The sequence below is a fragment of the Cariama cristata genome, unplaced genomic scaffold, assembly GCF_000690535.1.
Source record: "Cariama cristata isolate BGI_N322 unplaced genomic scaffold, ASM69053v1 scaffold13474, whole genome shotgun sequence".
Taxonomy (NCBI): domain Eukaryota; kingdom Metazoa; phylum Chordata; class Aves; order Cariamiformes; family Cariamidae; genus Cariama; species Cariama cristata.
In genome coordinates, this window is record NW_009611316.1 from 28,253 (window position 1) to 50,633 (window position 22,381).

At 37.2% G+C, this 22,381-nt stretch overlaps 1 protein-coding gene across 1 annotated transcript in view; it reads right to left on the reverse strand.

Moving 5' to 3' along the window:
- Positions 1 to 22,381, reverse strand: part of POLR3B (polymerase (RNA) III (DNA directed) polypeptide B) — a gene marked incomplete at its 3' end in the record, with an annotated part of 66,379 nt that overhangs the window by 26,941 nt on the left and 17,057 nt on the right. Inside the window, exons 9-17 of the mRNA XM_009698204.1 lie at positions 19,423 to 19,545; positions 17,777 to 17,893; positions 17,144 to 17,278; positions 11,387 to 11,548; positions 7,878 to 8,078; positions 6,650 to 6,812; positions 4,509 to 4,662; positions 2,415 to 2,489; positions 1,552 to 1,650 (exon numbers count right to left, since the gene is read on the reverse strand). Coding sequence (XP_009696506.1) covers positions 1,552 to 1,650; positions 2,415 to 2,489; positions 4,509 to 4,662; positions 6,650 to 6,812; positions 7,878 to 8,078; positions 11,387 to 11,548; positions 17,144 to 17,278; positions 17,777 to 17,893; positions 19,423 to 19,545 — 1,229 coding nt within the window. The remainder of the gene's footprint in view (positions 1 to 1,551; positions 1,651 to 2,414; positions 2,490 to 4,508; positions 4,663 to 6,649; positions 6,813 to 7,877; positions 8,079 to 11,386; positions 11,549 to 17,143; positions 17,279 to 17,776; positions 17,894 to 19,422; positions 19,546 to 22,381) is intronic.

Below are 22,381 nucleotides of genomic sequence, written 5' to 3' on the forward strand. Positions count from 1 at the left end.
CACAATAGTGGATTGTATCAGTTGTATTACTAGAACAAGTTGTACCAACATGGTCGCACCATTTAAAATGCAAGATGATCAGCTGGGGGAGGGGGGTACACAAATCAACTATTCAGGATGTAGGGAACATCATTATTAAACACAAGGAGCTATGTGCTCATATGGTGCAAGCTTAGATACTTATGGCACAATTAGCTACAAGCATTGAAGCTAAACTCAAAACAAGTTGATAAGACAACACAAGAATCTCCCAAACTTTTTGGCAATTACTGTGGAGTCATTTCCTCACACTAGTCCATTGGAAGTTCACTGTCTCCTCCTGTTTTTGACTAAACAGTGATTTCACATGATATGCTCCCATTAATCTTCCTAGCTGAGTCAGGTGTCCTGCAACTTAAACTTTTTGGCTCTGGTGCTTTGTGGAAGTTATTTAATTTTGGCACAAATGACAGCAATTGTGTGTGCTCTTCTTTGCTCATGTACACAGAAGCCAGGCAAGAGCATGCAAGAGTAAATCCTTAAAGTGATAAAGTCTTCAAAAGCCCAGGCAGGAGCAATACAATTAAATTAGCGGTAATGCATTTCATCTGGCAAAGGTTAAAGATAACTGAAGGTCTCATCCAGCTTCACTGAAATCAATGATGTACTTCTGTTGGCTTCCATGAGTACCTGACCAGGACAGAACATTTAGAAAATGCATTTTCTACATAAATCTACTGATCAAACATTTCATGGAGATAACTCCTAACATCTTACATGAAGCCTTCAGTTGACAGGATATTGTCAGAGAAACACTAAAAAAAGTAAAAAGATAGGAGGACTTAAAAATTTAAAAGAATCCTTCCTTTAGTGTGGGCTCTTTAATCACAGTCACAAGACAGAGGAAAAAAAAAAACAAACAACAAAGCACCAGGTCCTTCAGATATGTGGAAAACACAACAAATCTGGGAATCTTTCCAAAGAAAAATCACATACCAGGAACTGGTTTCATATATGTGGTCTGTATCATTCTGTGTATTCTTTACATTTTTATCAGGGCCTATTATAAATCCAAAGGTCAAAGGGAAAGTCTCATTCCAATACTTCAGACATTTAGTGTAAGCTGGTTGTCTAGGGTCCCTCTACAGCCATAAGAGAGAGGTATTTTTCCAAATGACAATCATTACATGCTAAGATCATAATTTAACCTGTGGAACCATTTGCCTTCTGGATTCCTATTGTATAAAATTACTTGATGAGCAGCCCAATGATTAGAACCAAAAAAGCCACATCCAGAGAAACAAAGGATATAGTTTGAAGTATTTCATATTTTTGAGAGTTAGTAGCCAGAACAGATATCCCAAAAGCTAAACCATTTTTTGTAACTATCCCACGGATAATTTAGGATGTGTGCAAACAGATTTCTTTAGCTTTGATCTGGAGTTGTTTCAACCATTAGCAAGGGAGCAGTGTGTGTGTGAAAATAGTAACATTATTAACATGCTTGCATTTCGAAGAGTCATCCCATGAAAGTTTTTCCTGTACTAGTGTTTTGTCTGAATGCATACTTACTTATTAATTGTATGTTCATATAGTGCAATGTTACAGTCATTTTCTTCATTCACATCCAAATATTCAACAAGGCCTTCATGCAAGAAGTCTTCAAAATTCCTACAGTTAAATTAAAAAATTACACTAGAAATACTGTCTTTTCTTATATTTCTGCAAAAATAAAACTAGATAATATGTATATTGAAGGAATGTAATGTGTACAAGCTAAACTAGAGAAACACTTCTAAGTGAAAAGTTCTGTGCTTTTTACATATTTAAAGAAAAGTGTATTTTTTAAAATTCATTCCGTTGCCCATTCACTGCTTCACACACTCTGACTGACCAGTGTTACTTATTTGAACAACTAAATAAAATCTTCCTGTATGTACTCATCATCACTATATACGCAGGCAAATATAAGAGTAATCTAGTAAGTTTTGGTGATGGTTTTACAAACTTTAAAGCTAAATTTAAACACTTCTGTGTCAGTGTGGTTTTTTTAAACCCCAAACTAAGAATTTGCAAGGAGTTTCAAAACTAATTCTGAATGTACCTAGTTTAGGTCAGTCAAGTTGATATTCCTTTGAAGTGTTTGATTTTCCAATGAGGAGGACAATACTGCCTCAGGCCTTCCACATGCAGAAAGATGAGGCTGTGAGATGTATTTATTCTGTATAATCACCAAATTTCATAGCAGTAACAAAGTAAGATGACCAGACTTAATTTGACTTTAAACAGAAAACCTCCAATACACCACTTACTAATTTATACAGGAGAGTAGAATTCTCTACACAGCTAACTCCAAGACTGTGAAATACTGACTGAAGTATTTCCACACAGTGTTTACTTAGTGAAGATGAATATGGTCTACTTGAGCTGTGTACCTGTATCCCTGAGCCAGTTCTTCCATATGCTTGTTGGTAACCGCAGGTTTTTGCCTCTTGACAATTATGTAGGGTCTACAATGAAAAAAGAAAAAAAAAAAAATATTATAGCAAATACTTAGGCAGGTAACTTAATTTATACTTAGAGTATGAACCCTGTCTATGCACAATCTATTTTATAAACCACTTCTAAAGTGTATCCACCTTTAACTGATAGAGCCACATAAATACAATCAGTAGTTATTCAGACCGTGGTTTGATACACATATATCCTGAACCGAGTTACTGTCTGTGAAGTACTCAAAAAGTGTACAAGAAAAATAAAGATCTCAATTTTGAGAAGGAAGCCTTTTTTATCCCCTTCTAAATCTTTAAACTAACATTTTTTAAGTTCTACCTACACATTTTGTTGATGCCTTTACAAGATTTAAGATTTCCCAATCACAAAGCTAAGAACAGCATTAAGTTCTATGGATATAGCAGGGACTTCATACAACACTGAGTGAACAGTCTATGCTCAAGTGTCCACATGCAAGAATGTATTCTGCTGTTACTTACATGATGTAAAGTACAGGCATTTACTATGGGTGACCTCAGATGAATCCATAAATTTCAACAGCACATGGATCTCTGAAGGCTTCCTTACCACGAGAAAACACTGACACAAAGGATGGCATGCAAGAATGAAACATTAAGGGCTGTTGCTATTTGGACAAGTTGCTCTTATAAAGAGCAGCAAATAGCTACAAGATACTTGTGGAGTCCACTCTGAACTCTAAATAACTGAACACTAATGAGCACTTTTAAATGGTTAATAGGGGTATCTAACAATTGCAGGGTTGGGGGCGTCACAAAGCAAACTTGGTAAACTCCTGGCAATCCACATGATTTCACTTGTCTTTATTTTACAAATCAGAAGTTTTGCTGCATCTCTAAACCTGCAGAATAGCTGTATTAGCCCTGGCTGGAAAAGTGATTTCTCTGCCACTGAATATGCTCTTACCCTGGATTTCTTGACCAGGTATGGTTAACTGATGGCTTACACATGTACTATTTTGGAGCCTCTAGCATGCCTCAAACTGCATTCAACATACTCTGAGATTCAATTAACGAATAAGGTGGAATACCAACTGTAGTTGTGACTGCTGCTTCTTTAAAGTATGCACAAAATATGCACACAGCTAGTCAATGCTAAAATATGCATATATTTATTAACTCATTCTGCCTCTCCCAGCCTCTGCTTTGTTCATCTTTTATGCCTTGTCCTTTAGGCTTATTACTTAGGCCTGGAGATCTTTTACTTATAAATAACCTAGCACAGTGCTGCCATAGTTTGACTGGAGTTTCTAGCTTCTATGTAAATCAACCTGATTTTCTGTCTCAAAATACTGTTACGTTCCACTCTCTCTCATTTCAGCCACCCAATTCCTTTTTCCTTTCCTCTGCAACATGACTGTTATTCAGGCACTCTTTCTGTCTAGTAAAGAGCATAAGCATCTCAAGGTAGAGACCTTCCTTATAGGTTTACTGAAATTCCCTACCTACTTAGGGGTAAGCAATGAAATAAACCAAAATTGTGCGACATACTTCTTGGTATTATAGCAAACAGGCATACCACAACTGAGGAAGTTTTGCACCAGAAGTAAAGGCCCTTGAAGACAAAAAGTAGCATCTCATTCTAAAATATGGTATTACACCCATGGGATATCAGGTGAGTGGCTGCTTGTTTCACACTTCACAGGAAGTAAAAAGCTTCTCCAAGGACACTGGACATTAGAGTTGCTGATCCGGTTGATTTTAATCTCCCCTCCCTTTTTTTTTTTTTAAAGAAGATAGAAGAAACATTTTGTTTTGACTTTTATTTACAGATAAAATGGATTTATTTGGGCTTTTTTTTTTTTGCTTGACTATATAGTATGTTTCTCAGGTCTGTCTGTTTTGAATGAGGGCTATTTAAGAAGAAAAGAGATGCTCAAGTGCTACTGAATTTGCTTAAATCTGTACTCGTGAAAATCTTAGCCCACTGTACTTACAGTGCATAAAACAGTGTTTATAGTAAGTTCACCAGTGAGATAATTCTGACAAGATGTTTACCTGCACAATCTCCCTCCATCAGAGGAAATGTAGACACATCTGTCAGAAAGATTTGTAGATATGGAAACAAATTCATTGATATAACCAGCTCGACGCATTATCCGAAATGTGTTGACTAATTTCTGATGATCACGTATGACACCGAGGATGTTACCTATTCAGAAAGCAAGTTAGTTCATGGTGCATTCTTTGCATATCCAAAATGCTACTTACAAATTCTGATTACTTCTAGCATGTATAGAAGTACTTTCTACTTCTTGCAAATAATAAGAGTTGTCATAAAATTTCCCTTTTCTGACATGAATAAGAATTGGCTCTTTTTTTCTCTCAGTAAACATAAAAAAAGCATCAGAATTTCACAGGTCATGTATCTGTTTCCCTCCAAATAGCTTCAGAAACCAAATGGTGTGCTTCATCCAGCTTTCTTCAAGCATGTTCCTGCTCAGCTGCCCATTCACCAATTAGTGTACAAGCAAACAACACTTCTGAAGCCTGCAATTTCACCTGTACTGAAATGGATCCAAGGTTTCCAAGAGCAGACCAAGGAATTGTCCTGCTGCCTTGTCAGAAACTTTAGCAAGACCTGATATTTTTGACATATGTGATTATTCACAACAGGACCAGAATTCCTGCTTCAGGAACTCAGGTCAACAAGCTATTACTATCTTAGCAGGGCACTTTAGCACATATTTAAGTATTCTGATGCGTGATGAACAAAAGAGTAAAATTCACTTTAAAAGTCACCTGACCAAAGTAATTTTGATATATAAAATAAACATAAGTACGGTGTCTTTTTAAACAAAACTTTAAAGGAGGAGACAAAGCATGATAGTTTAGGGAGTTTATAAGACAATACAAAGGTGTTTATAGCTTAAAGGATTTGTACTTAACAGATTTTCTGCCCTCTTAGGTCACAAGTTTAAATCAGAATCAAGTCAGTTATCCACAAGCCTGAAAATTTTTATGGATTAAACCCACGAACTAGTAGATTGAACAGTAAACTGTTTTGCATCACTTAGTACTAGATGATCTACATTTGGGAACATAACTATCTTGTTCCACACCACATATTGAGGTTGTGAAGGAAGAGTATTTCTGCTCTGCACTCCCCTTTGGACCATAAAACGAGACAGAAAAGAGTGCATGTGGTTTCAGTGAACCTTATCTTTAACATACTGCTGCAGAAACGCAGAGTAAAGGAATGCAGTTTGGTCAAGTGTTGCTTTTATGTTACTGGGAAAAGGCAGGATTGAAGAACAACCACTGTTTAACTCAAAGGTAAATGGAGAACTTATTCACGGTGACAGACATTAACTACTAGTCCCTAGAAGTGGGTGCTGTTGACAAAAGGTTACTTTTAAATCACAGTTGTAGTTTTTAAAATGTCAGTATTTTGAAATCTGATATCATAGTACCTGTTGATTTAGAAACACTAAAAGATCAGTTGTAAAAGGAACATAAGCATGCAGATGCAAAGCACATATGTCAAATCCTCCCTTTAACAAAGAAGACAGGCCTGTTTTCCAAGGTCTAATTTTTTCTAATCATTCACAAAGCAAGCTGCCCTTTAAAAGGTAGTTTTGAATAGAATAGCATTGCTAAACTTTGCAAACAATTGAAGTTTCCTTTCAGTTTTTAAAGGCACTTGCATGAATAGATATAAAAATACAGAAAGATTAAATACAGTAAAATTAAATACTTTCTGTGAATGAAACTCTGAATTTGTAAATTTAAATTACTACAAATTTTGCAGTGTTATCCTCTTTTAAAAGTACTTTATGAATGGCACCTCATTTGGTGAATGCCTGAAAAACTAAACAAATCTGTAATAGAATGCATGTATTTCTGTGCCTATTTTTGCAAGTGTGCTTAAAAGCCATACTGAAATTTGAAAAAGCTTCAATTTCCCAGTTACACACATCTGCAGTCAGAGTTCTGAGGTCACAAATTCAGACAACTAAGTGCCATCATCTCGCCTGTCTACTCTGCCTAACCCTATCAAAATATTTACAGATGAAATTATCTACAAGTGGAAAACAGTCTCTGCAGTTGACTGTGCTCCAAAAATTATGGGAGGATTTCCGAAGCCTAACTTTCCATTGGCAACAAATCAGAGTCAAGACTGCTGCAAAGTTACATACCATTAAGAAAAACAAGGAACACATTTGAGTATGAAAGTTCTTCACCACAGAGCAAGTTGACATCTTCAACTCCAAGATTACTGGCTAATTTAATAATTGGGCCATCTTCCATATCCGTAGTAATATGAGTCATGAGGGCAAGGTTTTTAACCAAACCACAAGCCTAAAATAAAAAACCACATCTTTTATCCATTCTATTTCAAAGTATTAATAATATACATACCTTCTTCTTCCAAAACTGTACTTATGAACAACAACAAAAAAAACCCCAAATTAACTACACTGAAAATTAGGAGGAAGAAAGGAAGAATTTTCTGTATCACACTGAAATGTAATGTTTCGGCATTTACAAAGTAATAAAAAATAAAGGCCATGAAATTGTAGTTCTTAAGTTATCCAACCATGTATAACCCTGTATTTCTCTCTTCAAAGCAACAGCTCCTTAGAAGCATAATGGAAATAAAAAGTCAGCCTATTTATCAATTTGCCAGATATCCTGTATGTTCTAACACAAACTTTAACATTTTAAAACGAAAAATATCCAAGTATCTTATACAGTGCAATTTTATTTCAGCTGCCGAATGAGACGAGCTTGCATTGAACTTCCTGGCATAAATATGTACTCAGAGTTCCCCCACTACTTTCTATTCAGGAGAAAAAAGAAAAAAGGAAAATAAAAAAAAAAAAGACTGCCAGTATCAATCATTCAGTTGAAATAGCTTTAAAGTAAAAAAAAAAAACCAAAGTAAAACATATAAAGCTGTTTTCCTCCTCAAGCTAAAGGCTAAAGCTGTTTCAGTAATAGTAATATATGCTTCTAGAAAAACTGCAGGTTGATGCTGCAACTTCAAACCAGAACATTTATTACAGAACAAAGAGATAAGAGTTTAGGACTCCCCTCTTTCTGCTCTGATCAAGACAGCAAGTAGCTCTGCTGCAAAAATGGGAGGCCTCATGTCATTCTCATACAGCCATATGATTTCTGAACAGTTTCCAGCCACTTCACTCAGGTAGGAAAAAAAGGCAATACAGTAATGAGGAGCAGGATGTAAATAGATGTGATGTAAGAAGATATACAAGTCGTGTTATCAGGCTGAGGATAATTTACCTCTCCAAAAACCTCCTCATTCAAATTCTTCCTCTGATGAGAGGATCATCTGCTTCAGAATAAACAGTGTCTCCATTCCTCAGGACAAGAAATACAGAAAGCAAAATAGAAGCTCCTCACCTCTCCTTCAGGAGTGTCAGATGGGCAGAGCATTCCCCACTGAGATGGCTGTAGTGAGCGAGGACCACTCACTTTCCTTGTCTTTTCAAACTGAGAAGAGATTCTAGTCATCATTCCCAGAGCAGATATGTAAGACAAACGGGACAATACTTGCGTCACACCTTGGCGGTCCATTTTGAATCTCTTCAGAGACCAATTTCCCTGTAGAATAAAATGAATGTTTCAAAAAAGTTACTGCAGTTTATCCATGTCTTGACACTACACGTCTTTTTTCAGTATCTAGACAGAATGATACCTGAGGAGCTTTGCACAGCAAATGTTGCCCATTTATATAAAACAACTTCCTAATTACCTATCTGCATATAAACTACTAGTTAGAACATACTTGTACTAAGTATTAAAAACAGCTGAAACAAAAGAACTGCTCTTTCAGATGACAGGATACTCTTGCTATTATATATTCAATCACACAAAGATTCTTCATAATTTGGCCCTTATAGGTAAATCAATACTCAAATTTAGCTAAATTAAATTATTTTCTGTTCTCTCTTTATACATTTTTTTTGAGTATTTAAAGAAAACGATATTTTGAGTGAAATACACTTTTGCAATAGATCCAACAAACTTTCAGTTCCGCCTTTATTGTGATTTGTCATTTTTGTAGGCAACACAGGCATTTATGCTGGAGAAGTCTGACATCAAAGCTGTCAGTACTTTCTTGAAGCCTTTTGTTTTTAGAATCCAGAGGAAAAAGACTCACTGATGTGTCTTCTTACAGAAGAAGAGGCGGGGCGTTAGGTCTATCCAACTTCTCTGGTAGGATTACACCAAATATGAAATGCAAGATCCATGCATATGTCAGAGGTTTCCTGTTTCAGGACTGTCACAGGCAGTATCACTTGTGGTTTTAATTAGAACAGAGGTGTTCAGAGAATGTTCTAGGACACAGTTATGTTTCCATGCCAAACAGATTTAATAATCTCTACTGCAAGACCTTGAAATTTGGTGCTACAATTTTTGAGTTCATGACATCTACTCCATATACAGTTCCCATATCAGTCAGTGGATACAGCAAGTTTCTGTCCCAATTACTACCATTTACCTCAGCCACCATGTAACTGGTCAGTCCAAAGGCAACGAAGATCTCAAAGGTAACGCTCTCCCAAGGATTGCCTTCTGCTAATTCCTGTAGCCTTTTTGATAAACTCAGCTCACCAGTGCTAACAAATAACTTGACGCTCGCTTGCTGTACTACACTGAAATCCTTTTAGACGGTAATATGCTTGGCTTCTTTATTTATACATTAACAGCATAATCCCATTTTGTGATGAACAGCAAGAAACCACCACCCATCCAAATGATTTTGCTATTTGCTTCCACTGGACAGACTATCAAATAGTCTGCAGAACTTCCCTTTTTTCCTTGTTAGAGGAGGTGGCAAGACAGAATGCCCAACAGTAAGTCAGTCAAAAGAAACTTGTCCCCTTGCTTAATCTTTTCGGGAAGAGTTCACTCACTGACCATTTCATTCTTTAAGGACTGGGAGTTACCAGAATATATGTGGAAGAATACAACAAATCAGCAGTTTTTCCCCACGCTAGAAATGATTGCACCTGTAGTCTAAACTAGCATGGGTTTTCTTCTTCACTGCCCAGAAGACTGTGAAATCTCAAAGACTGGAGGAAACAGGAGGTAAAAACGCTGCCTGAAGAAATAATATGAAAAATTCTTTGTGCTTTGGAAGTGACAGACTTGATTCCTTCAAAAGTTGTCCAAAAACCCCAAAATGGGGCCAGGGCTGTTGTGAGATCATCCCCAGTGGAGAACTTCCTACTGAAAACTCCTGTGAACTGAAAGTTGCGCCCTCCGTGGCACTGGATGATTCTGCAGATGCTGAAATGTCTATTAGGTCTGTGGCATTACTGCTTGACCTACCCTCTCTTCTGGTATTTTCCAAGGTAAAAAGAAGACCTGTAGCAAATAACCACTGAACATCACTGTACAGTTGATGCAGTAGTGCTACAAATTCTTTTGCATGCTACTGGTGCAATTATGAATCTGCTGAGTTATTTCATGCTCTTTGAGACTATCATTGAAGCATTCTGGTGAGATTGGAGATTGCTGTTTCCAAGAATTATTTTTATGGTATTTGCTTAATCTCTTGAATAGTATGCACCGGGCATTGTTCCTGAGAAATTATTTTCAATGCTTAAGAGCAGATGGTGTTTAACTGCTTATGTGGCAGTAAAAAAAAGTCCAAAGATAGTGGAAGAAGGAAGACTTTACAATATGTACTGAACAGTTTGCAGATTTATCTCTGTCAGTCCAAATGGAAAAACTGGCACCGGCTAGAAGAAAGCACTAGCATTTAGAGAAATAAATCTGTCAATTGTTTTGGTTACGTGCACTGTAGAGATTTAACTACATTTGGGGCACTCATAAAATTAAACAGTGATAAGCTTTAACACTGGGATTTGTAAGTAAAAGACTGTTGGTGGGTTTGGATGCAATTTGTGCAGTTAATTTTGCTTACAAGAACTGAAGAAAAACCTCAGTTTCATGCTGGGCAGAAAAGCTCTCTCAAGAGTTCCAAAGATTAAAAATTAAGTTGCATAATTTTAACCAGCTACTAAAATACTTAGACTAATCTAATTTCTTAAAATACTCATGGATTTCAAAGTCACTTACAAGCTAGTAGCTAGATTTCAGGAACAATCTCACAAATTGTTCTTGCAGATGTGTGAGGTAAGAGACAACTTTTAGTAATTGTATTTTTGTTCTTGTCCACTGGCATGAATGAAAATATCCACTCTAGTAGAAGGCAGACATAGGCTATAATCTAACCCAGACAAATATTTAAGGTCTTAATCATGGTATGTTTGTTTTTTTTTTCAATAATACAGCATGTAGCAGTTTTCCCTATTAAATGGTTTAGTGTCATTAGCAGAGAAGTACTAATTTCTATGCTGCAAATTTGCTCATACTACCAACTTCTTACGAATAAAAAGGCACTACCCCTAAAGAGCTCAAAATTCAGCTTTTTCTGCCTACCTGCCCTCCCCCCCAAGTTATCTTCTGTTCATGATGTTTTCCTGCTGTTTTTCAATCACCTTTTAGATATATGATGTAACCTGACCCCAGCTAAATCCAGATAATAAAAAACACCATGAACCACAAAGTCAAGTAGAACCTAGAAGACAGCAAGTTGGAAAAATACAAACATGATCACTATTTTAAATTTGCTTTTTTCTACCATTCCTTCACAAACACTAAAACATCACTTTGAAATGAATGGTGAAAAAAAAAAGTGGTTTGATGATTAATGATTCTCCAGTGAATTCCAAAACCCCTGCCCATGACAGTTTTCCAATTTTAATATGTAAAGAATGTTAAATAGATTTGCTTTTATGACCAAAGATAGTAGAGTCACCAGAACAAAATTTATACATTTCCGTCATTCACTATGGTGGAAAAACTTTACATACTAGAATGAAAACAAAAATATTTACCGTGGAGATGGCATTGACCATGCCATTGGTGATTTGGTCTTGACGCATATGCTTCACTACATCAAACTGAGCTGCTCGTTGCTTGGGGATTACCTGGTCTGCAATCTTTTTCAGTTCAGAGTTAAATTTTTTGAACAAATCTTCAAATAGAAGAGACAGAAGCTGGAAATACAAAACAATTGGATTAAGGGAAAAATTCTACTTCTTCAGGTCTGGAAAATGGCAGGGGGAGGGAACCACATGTTTACTATTTCTATCTTTATATTTCTTGTCAGTTAAAAAGTATCCTCTCTGTTTCTCAAATGACATTTTTCTCACAAGTTTTTTGCCTTGTTAAAGTGCAATATTAGAGAAACTATTTCATATTAGAAAGCAAATTAATCAGAAGAATGGTCTAAGACTATGCATTTATCCATTTTTGGTTTGCTTTAATCCCTCCTTCACAATATCTAAGCATAGGCATCCATCTCTATGCTATCCATTTATGAACTGTTTTCCCATTCTGCTACATTATAATCCAGTTGATCTACTTGTCCTTCCTAAAGTCACAAACTCTTTCAAAGATTTCATACCCTAAATGTACAACCCTAAATTACACATAAGATTTGGAAGCAAGACCAGCTTCTATTCTAATACTAGATGGAATAACTGCAGTAAAGCAGTAAGTGAAGAGTCACTTTGAGATATTCTATTACTAAAAGTGAAAAAGCCAGTTTAAAGCACCCCTTCCCAGGAGCTACTTAAAATGGACAAGACAGACACCCAAGTGACTTTAAGGGGCACTTATGGGAAGCAACTCAGCAGCACAGAATCTGGAAGCAGTGCACAGTTTGCAAGACCAGACTGAAGCACAAAAGGTGCATAGTTACCATTGTTTCTGGACAAGCAGAACTAAAAGTGACTTTTTTAGGGGCTCAGAAGCAACCTCTGCTCTTGACAGCTGGCAAGACATATTCCAGGTTACATAGGCAGCTTCCTCACTCAGATACACTTTTATCCTGCTACTTTCTGCCAATCACAATCTATGGAAAACCAATTACACCCACAGACAGTCCACCTGGTTCAGCACCTGCCATCCTTTTCTAGAAGTGCTACTATCTGGAAAGTGCAATGCTCTTCCACATCTCTCCCTTAAAAAAAAAAGTCTACAGTTTAAGCAACGAAGCTGCATAACACAGCTGAATTTAAAAAAAAAACAAACAACACAAACAAAAAACCAACAAACTAACCAGCAATACAACCCTCCAAAAGTGCTGCAACTTAAGCCAATTATTTCCTGTATACTAATTACTTCTAGTTCTTAAAATAGCCATAAAAGGAAAAGGCTACCAAAGTTTGTGATCTGACTTTTTTTGCTCTCCAATCTGCTTTGCTTCTGCAAACCCCTCCTTGCAGACACTAATAGCTTCCCAAAACACTTAAATCTGCATTACATGATACATTTTAAGTGTTCACAATGATTAACTTTGCAAGCAAGCAGTGTAAATTCTAAAGCCTGGCAGTCCTGTCCTGGGACTCTTTTACAGCAGCTCCAAGTGTCAGAAGAACTAAAAATGCAGCAGCTGCCAATGCCAGAAATGGTAGTTCCCAGTGTACAAAGCATTACAGGGCTGAACAAGCTAGGTATTCAGCCACCACAAGCTAAGACATTCTGGAGTCAGTTGAATAATTTAATTTCTGTATGTGAAGAATTAAACTGAATTTTAACTGTCTCCATCAGACATAGTCCCTACTTTTCCTCACCTTCTGGAAAGAAGAAAGCAAACTGCTCATTCCTCTATCACTGGGATGGGCCGCTAGCTTTAATTTGCTTTCCTCTACCTATGTGCCCCAGCTGGGCTGACCAAAGCACTTGGCAAATGACACTGTAAAGCAGCTAAATAAATTATAAGCTACCCTTTTCACTGGCATCACAAATGCATTTAAGAATGAAAAAATAACAAGTAACACCTGGAAACTCAAGACAGACATCTGATTTGCGATAAAATGCTCCCACTGGCCTTCATGGAAAGCAAGACTGGGTTATCTTTGACAGTCTACTCTACAAGACATAAGGAACACTTAGTGTTAAGTCACTAAATTGTGAAACCAGCAATAACACACACTGTATGCTAAACCTTGACAAAAATGAAATCCTGTTTCCACTCTGAACAGAGAGTTTTTGCTGAAAACTGGTTAAGTGTGGTTTTTTTTTTCAGACCTGGCCTTGGCATGAGAGGAAGGTGTTGTAGACCCTCTTTACCTTCCTGATGCTTGTAGTACTATCAACATTTCAAAGGCGATACCCTCTCACCACTGTCAAAAGAAATCCAGTCACCTGCAACTCACCTGCGATGTCATAGCTCATTTAAATCAGATTTCCATGAGAAATAAAAGCGTCACATTAGGAAGAAGAACCCATTGGAGTCTCCAAAAACTAGATTATGAGGGAAGCATTCAAAGTAGGGAAAAAGTAAAAGGAAGGAACGTGCACAGTTTTGAGATGTCTGATAGTCCTGTAGAATAAGAACTAGACTCTTTTGAAATCAGTCATGGTATACATTTGATCTCAACAGGTTTGAGCAGGACTTAAACATTTAACAAAACATTTAACAGAACATTTAAAAAAATCCACTCAGAAAAAGTTTTCATATTTGATTTCTTGAGCACAAAATTGAAAAAAAAATCCTAATTCCAAATGCCATAGGGATTATAAAGCCATGCCATCCTTCCTCTTCTCTGAACTAATAAATTAAGTTACTCCCAATGTACACCAACTTCCTACTTACTATTTGCCAGTCTGAAAAGTGTCATACTTTGCTAATTTCACTCACAGGCTCTCAGTCTGTAAGAGCTCTGACTATCTGGCAATGCGGAATCTCACAACCACCACATTATTTAGGTCAAGAGCAAGAGATTAAAGAAAAAGGATGGAATGCCAGTGATAATATTCAATGGACTTCATAGTTATACCAGGGCCTTTCAGCCCGCTTCAGACAGGAGCACTAAAGAGCAAATTATATTTAAGAAAAAAAAAAAAATACTGACAGCTCATCAATTGATTTTCATTGAAAATCCTAAGAAAAATTAATAAAGAAGTTAAGCTGCTGAAATACAGTTTCACCAATTAGCTTAATGTCAGAGAATTCTAATTAGGCGCCTTGAGATTGCTATTTAGCATTTAAGCCTTTAGAGTGCCAAATTCTCCCTTTCACACAAACTGGTTGCAAAATTAAAGACATTAGGCAGCCTTAATTATATTATCAGAACAGCTGGGATTAGGCAATCTCTGAAGTCAAGGCGGTATTCTTTTGTCACAGGGTAGAAATCCCTTGCTTTCCAGGGTGCCGGATTTTGGTGCTGTTCCATATCTCACCCATACAAAGCAAGCTGCATTAGAAACAGAAAAAAAAATGAGGACAAAGAACAGAGTAATGCTTAGCAAATAATGAACACATTAAGGAAAGAGAAAAGGTAGGTGAAAAGATTAAGCCTGAAATCGGTAGGTTTTGCTAACACCTCAGCTGGCACCTGGCCTACCGAGCCTCTAGTGGCAGAAAGACTAAGAGAAAGCTCTGTAAACCAGCTTGGCTAGTGGATACAACTCTGTTATCTAAAGCTAAAGCACATTTCGTACTCTCTTGTCCCATGGGGTGTGAAATTAGCAGCTATTGTTTTCACACATTTTTATAAACACAATGCCTTTTATGTCTTTACATTGTTTAGACCGCTATGTTTTTCTCCTCACATGAGAATAATTTTTTTTTTTTTCTTTATTCAAATTTTAAATCAACAGGATTTTTATTCCAGGAACATGCTGGCATTAAAAAAACCACCAACCATTTTATCCACACAAACTTTAGCTAAACGCAAACATTTAGAAACCGGCAAAAAAAAAAAAATCTCTACACTTTTTAGTCTATAATCCAATCAAAATAATATTACACTGATAACGTGGCAGAGAGGAATTCAAGTGTTCAGCTTGAAATGAGCTTTTAAAAATATCACAAGTGAGCCAGAACTACTCTTGATCAAGTGTTATAACCCCACTGCACAGTTCTCCTTGATGTAGAAAAAATACACATTGGCTTTATTATCATGATCCTCTACATTTAAAACCTCTTCCCAGTCAATTTAAAACTATTTTGGTTGTTAATATCTGTGTGAGCAGAGGCCTTTTTCTTACAGCTTGTAGAAAACTTTTTACCTGTCCTATTTTCTGCCTCTCAAAATATTACAAAAAAAACCAAACTAGTCCTTCAATCCAGTTAAATAAGAACAATAAGATGAGAAAGCAACAACTAGTTTTATTGATTACAGTCATACTGAACTACAGCAAAAACATTACAGCAGAAACCAAACAAATCCATTACAGCTTAAAACATTTGCCCCCTTAGGATACTGCACTAATGTCTTCCTACCACTCCTTACGCCTTAGAAATATGTTCTGCTTCAGCACAAGAGTAAAAGTTTGATGAACAGTCAACATAATAGTTTGAAGAATGGATTTTTTTTTCCTAACAGGTTAAGAGGTTTTTTCCCTTGTATTTGTGCTGAGAGCATGTTGAAGAGTGTCATCTTAGTTTCTTCAGAAAATTAGGAATCAAAGCACACGTTTCTACTGTGAAATGATTGCGCGTTCTGTACGTTCACACGTGTGCATGGAGGACAGGGCACAGTGGGAAGGAGAATAGAATATGAGACAATCTGCAAGCACACATCCTAAAAAGTACAATAAGGCGAGAATTCCCACTGGATACGAACATAAAAAGGAATGGATATTGTTACTTGAGCTGCAACAGAAATCCCAATACAAATGATGTGAGGAGCAGAGATGCAGAGTTTCTCCAACCTGGTGCATTACATATACTTGCCTGAACTTCTGATGCAAGATCAATAATCAGAGATGATACTGACTGCCAAAACTCCAACTTAATACAGAGACAGCAAAGAAGTCCAATCCTAATCTGAATTGGTTAATCAAATAACCACACATGACAAGGAAAAATCCATGCCATGGTAACTAAGCAGTTCCTCCACCTGATAGGCGAATTCCCACTACATTAGGTGAACGTAGTTTGGCCAACAGCTGCGAACTGCCATCCTCTCTGCATAAGAGCGGTGCCAGTCAGACACCTCAAACCATTCCCTTCTTCACAGCCCTTTGTTACTGCTTCTACCTCGAGTGCCAAAATTCTGCAAGCACAGAAGTTCACACAATCCACTATCAGTTGCTCAAGTTAACTTTAAACCACTTACTTTGTTAATTCATGCTACTCTAGAGGGTAAAAAGGCAGTTGACAACAAATCAGCGATCTTACAGGCTTCTCCAAATCACAGGAGGTTTGAGGGGTTGTTCTGTGAGCTGCTACACAAGCTGGGTTCTCCATAACGAGACAGCCTGGACCTGACACACAGGCATCTACTTGGTCTCAGTTTATTCCCTTACCCAGTTCCTTAGAGAGGGACACTGGAAGATGGATCTTACTGCTGCCACCTTGGCACTAACAGTGTTTTAATGGAACAAGAACTTATGCCGTATTTACACTGCTCTGTCCTTTTATCTGGTATAAAGAGGCAATACAGAAGCAAGGATATAATTTATTAGTCTCTATCAAGCAAGCATATCTATGAATCAACACAGACAAGTCAACAAAAACAAAATGAGAGGAAACACACTTCCATTGAGAAGACAGGGATGCTCCTTATTCTGCATCTTTTAAAAGCAGATAGGAACAAAATCCCAAAAGAGCACTTTCCTCTGAAGTAAAAACTCACCTGCCCTGCCAACTCCAAACGTTTATTTCCATAGTAGTCTCTGTCATCTACTTTATTTTCTCCTTGAGCCAAAATTACTCTGCGCACCATCACTGCTGTGTATATGCACTTGGCACGAAAATTGAATTCCTTCACCTGTAAACAAACAAAAACAAACAACCCCCCCCCACATACTGATGTTTCAGGATCAGTTCCTTAGTTCTTATTCAGATAAACACATCCATTTAAATCAATGGGTAATCTGGGCTGACTGAGGAGTTACAAAAGGGATTTGTGTACTTTACCTTCTTAAAAAACGCTCAAAGTAATACACACTAGTGACATCGACACAGATAGTAAATGAAAACAAAACAGAATAAAGGTATAGGTCATGAGAATAACGTCCTAAACTAACAGCTGATACTGCCTGGCTATGCAGAGAAAATGCATAGTATGATAAGTAGTTCAATGGTACAGCATTTCACAGACATAAAGATCACTTTTGACTCAATCTAAATCTTCCCCTTTATTTTGAGGATGATTTATTTTATCTCAGCTACAAAGTAATCAAGGACATTTTTCCCTGACAACAAAGCTCACATCATAAATAACCACACAAATTTACTCCAGTTTAAAAAAAAAAAAATTACATACAAGAACATGGGTCAGAATAGTTGATGCTAGCAGCTCTCGTGCTTCTTCCATCTTTGTTTTCTTTGGGCCTCCCCACATCCTTTGCCGTCGTACTTTGTTTCCAATGTACTTCAATGCCTGTCAAGGGGGGGAATTAACTTGAGTTAATATTAGAATTGTAACCTATAAAAATACACACACACGGAGATCTGTATATATTCCTCCGCCAGTGCAATCCCACTAGTCACAGATGATACAAACTCCAAGCAAAGTGCAAAATACCAAACATGTAAGTGATGCTAATAAAAAAAAATTCTTGAAAATTGACATAATTGATTATAATTAAATACACAACATGTTGTTTATCATACCTTGATAACATTTGGAATGGGAAGTGGTGGAAGAGTATGATCACTACAATACTAAAAGAAAAGGGATTGCAGAGATATAGGAAAAAGGATTATATAAATTCCAAAGATATCTAGTTTATTTCATTTGACTTTTCACCTCCAGTTCTTTTCTGTACTTGCTAATTTTCATTCAGGTATTAAACTGTGAGGTGGCACTCACTGTTTAACAGACACAAACGCTACTGTGTGGCATCCACATCTGTCTCCAAGAGTACCTGGCAATGATTAATGGATTCTTACTCACTTACCAGTTGTTCAAGAAATGGAATCAATCTGCAGAATTCAGGGTCAGATGAGTCAAAAGAAACTATCCAGGTCCACACAGGAAGTTCCTGCCTGGAAATGAGCCATGTGCCCTCTGCCAAAGAATTACCCTCTCCACTAAATGACAGAATATCCTGTCCTTCTGTTACCTGCTTCCCCAAATAGCTCACTTTCTTTTAATTTCATTTGACATTTCTTGCACAGAGTAACATCTGTATTTCTGGTTTTCTTCCTTCCTGGATGCTTCACATTTCTGTGTTCCTCTAGCATTACCATTTTAATCTTCTGACTTTGAATTAGGAGATCTTCATGCTACCTCTAACCCCAAAAAGTCCCAAAAGATGCAAACTAGAAAGGCATTCACTTTCTAACACTCAACATCACGCGTGGAAAGATTCGATAAACTTTATAATGAAATAGCAGAAATAAGACTAATCTTCAACAGCTTCTTCTAGTAGATTAATATGTACATGATGGAAACGCTGCCAGCAAAACGGTCTGTGTTCTGGCTAATTAAAAAAGTACACATGAGCTGAAGGGAATTCTGGCGACTCTTTAGCAGGACAGTGGGTGGCTATTATTGTGGGCTTTATACAAGACATTAGAATTGGAGGAGAACACCTACTCACAATGAAATGGTCAGGTCCACATCAATGGGGTTCCTGCGAAATGAGGCATGCAATTCCTTTTAAAAAAAATAGGAATCATCCTCAACAAAAAACCCTAATCTTATGGACATCACTACTTGTCACATACATTAAAACATAACCCTGGGCTTCTGAAAACAAAGCATTTCTTGACTGGTTTTTTTCAGTTAGGCAGTAAGAGCAAATCCTCACTTTTGACAAGCCCCCTTAAAAACCCTCAGCTTAAAATAATCCCCAAAAAACAAACCTCAAAACACAAAGTGTATGTGGACTGCTGACACAGCAGAGTGGTCAATACCCACCATCTTTAGATTTTTATGGCCTCTCACCATGTGAAAAGACACACCTGCATCTGTGTAAAAATCTGAGCTTTTTGGCATTCTTCCAGACTAGGAGCAAATGCAGCCATCACATGTTCCTCTGTGCCAATCATTTGTACAATCTCTTGGTCACTCTCAACACCCATGGCCTAGGAAAAGAAGAAAAGACAGAAATACCACAGGCTTTATGTTAACTCACTGACATTTGCTTATGCTAATTTGGTATTGTTTGTCTGCATTACTACTAAGCAAGAGCTAGTTCTTCTCTAAGAAACTGTGCCATCTGGCACTGGCAGCACATATTCTAGCTATGGAAGAACGTTAAATGGAAATCTTGATAAGCAGCAGGAACACACACACACTTTTTGGAGAACCTTTTTTTCTTCACTGCCAGGAGTTAAGTTCTATGTTTTTTCTTAAGAAAAAAAATAAATACCAGGTAATAACAACCTTATGTGTGTAACAATGAAAACCAATTCAGAATCTACAATAAACAGAGGAAGGTGAAATTTCTTAAAAGATTACACATGGTCTCTTACCACAAGCAATTTCACAAACTCAGTTGATTGTGATGCAGCACGTCCCATTTGAGAAACATTTACAGTTTACCTCCTTTGCAGCTCTCTGCATTTGGAAGATGACTTCACTACACAATTTCACTTGAAAGCCATTCTATTATTTCACTGATCCTTGGACACCTTGTTAGACTTTATACTGCAGAAAAAGCTTAATAAACTAAGAAAGCGCTTAACAGGTTTAGAAAAATCTATCAGTAAGTGTTTCAAGGTGGCAGCCAGCAGTGAAGGCCTTTGTGGATTCCAGATGGTGTTAAAGCTCCCCCCTTCAGACATTTGCCTGCAGCTCTGCCATATCAAGAAATGGAATAATCTCTCTAAACCTCTTCTGGCTGAGTTATAATACGTTTCTCAGAACCTTGTGAGGAAGTTACGTTTGCATTCACACTATTCTTCAAACTGCCTGCCACAAAGACCATTGTAAATAATGGCCTATGTAGACCCTAGTATTCTGGTTCTCATTAAAAACTGGCAGTGTCCCAAAAAGTCACATTTTCCTCAAAAATGCACAAATACTTTCCCTTCTTATTGCCTTCATTGGGTGTCACTTTGCTTAACACCTAGCTAAAGCTATCCCCTTGCAAAAATGTTGCTCTAATTGTGCAGTATCCAGGGTTTGGGTTTTTTTCTCTTTTCTTTCATTTCTTCTTTCTTTTTCAACAAAGAAGTCATTGACTGAAGTTCCTTTAACTTAAAACTCTGTCTCTTCACCCTTGTGGTTTATTAGAAATTAAAAGCAGCACAAAGTAGCACACACCCATAACAGTGTGAGAACATTCCTGTTTTAGTGCAAAGCACAGATCACAATTCCACCATCTCAGACTTGAGTGCCAAATCAAGACATAGTTGCTTCATCAGATAAGACTGTTTCATCATAGTTTGCTCCCACTAAGTACTCACCCCTCTGATCTCAAGGCTCTTTTCAGAACCAGAATTTGCTCATGTGATATTACTGTAGTTCAGATCTGTTTTTCAAATACTATTACGTTTCCTCACTCTCTTAAATAAAGTCACACAGTAGTTAAAATCTCAGCAGAGAAGTTAACAAAATCCCTCCTGACTGAGAGCCAGACTCCTAAGAAAGTCTACAAAAGCATGAAAGCTTCACAATAGCAATCTTCCATGTGTCTAGGACTTAATAGCTGACCAGCAAACCAGTTTAGGAACCACAACTGGATTCATACAATCAGGCACTTGGCCTACAGATGAACAAAATTGTATTAAGGGAATATTTGTGCCATTCTAGGCACATATACCAGGAATACATTTATCTAAAGCACATCAAATGCAAGCTGATAAGATATCACTCTATTTCTGTCCACCAGGTTAATTTTAGGATGGCAACCAGATCCTAAGAGTCATGTAAAAAGTGAACAAAACAAGTGGGAAAAAAAAGCCAACCTGCAATTTTACTATGCTCTTTCATCCACTAAAAGCCAGAAAGCTGCAGTAAATTAAAGAGGGTTGACTATTTTTTCTAACTTGATGAATTCTCTGTTCAAAAGTCTGACAACAAGAAGATGAGAACAGGACATATCATTATCCTTGTGTAGATTTTCTAGCTGAAGTTTGTAGCAGCAAACTCATTTGAGAATTCTGAATTTGTGTGTAGCAAAGACTAGGATCTACCACCAAATAATATATGTTGTACTGTTAGGTAAGTGCAAATTGGGGGAAATTAATTTATGAGTAATGACTAAAAAACTTAGGCAAACGACTGAAACAGATGTATTGATGCAATAGCCTAAAAGTAAACCCATTTATTCTCCTGCACTCTCAACAACCATGTGCAGAGCTGCACACACAAATCCACCTACATGCAACACTAGCAGGGCAAGCAACTGGCCCATGCTGGTATCAGATACATTTGTAATCTTAACACTTTCTTTTAGTAAATTTGTCCCTGATGTTGCACTTCTACAAAAAAAACCCCAACAAAACCATACTCCAGAATTAGCTTGTAGCATGACTAGGATAGCAACAAAATATTCCTGGGTTGTTGCTTGTGTTACAGAAACACTGAGGACATGCAAAGTAGGCATAGATCCTATGCTTAAAGTGCTCATGATCCCAGGACAATGCCGAGGGAAAGGGAATTAACATAAAAGCAAAGCAGGAGACAAGAATTCTTGTTTATTTTTCATTGGAAGGCAATGCCTCAAAGCGATAATTTTATGGGGGGTGAAGGGGAAGGAGGCATTGCAAAGAAGTGACTTAACCGTAGCAGCGAAAGGATGAAGAAGGAGACAGTAGCAGGCTGTCGAAGAGCATGGTTGGAAGGCTACTAGTCAATGGACATGACAGACAAGTCAAAGAAAATACTCAGAATATTCAGATCATCCTGAGTTCAAGTGGGAGAAAGTGGTACCACTGGGGTCAAGCACTTCCTAGGATTGGGGAGATTCCTGCT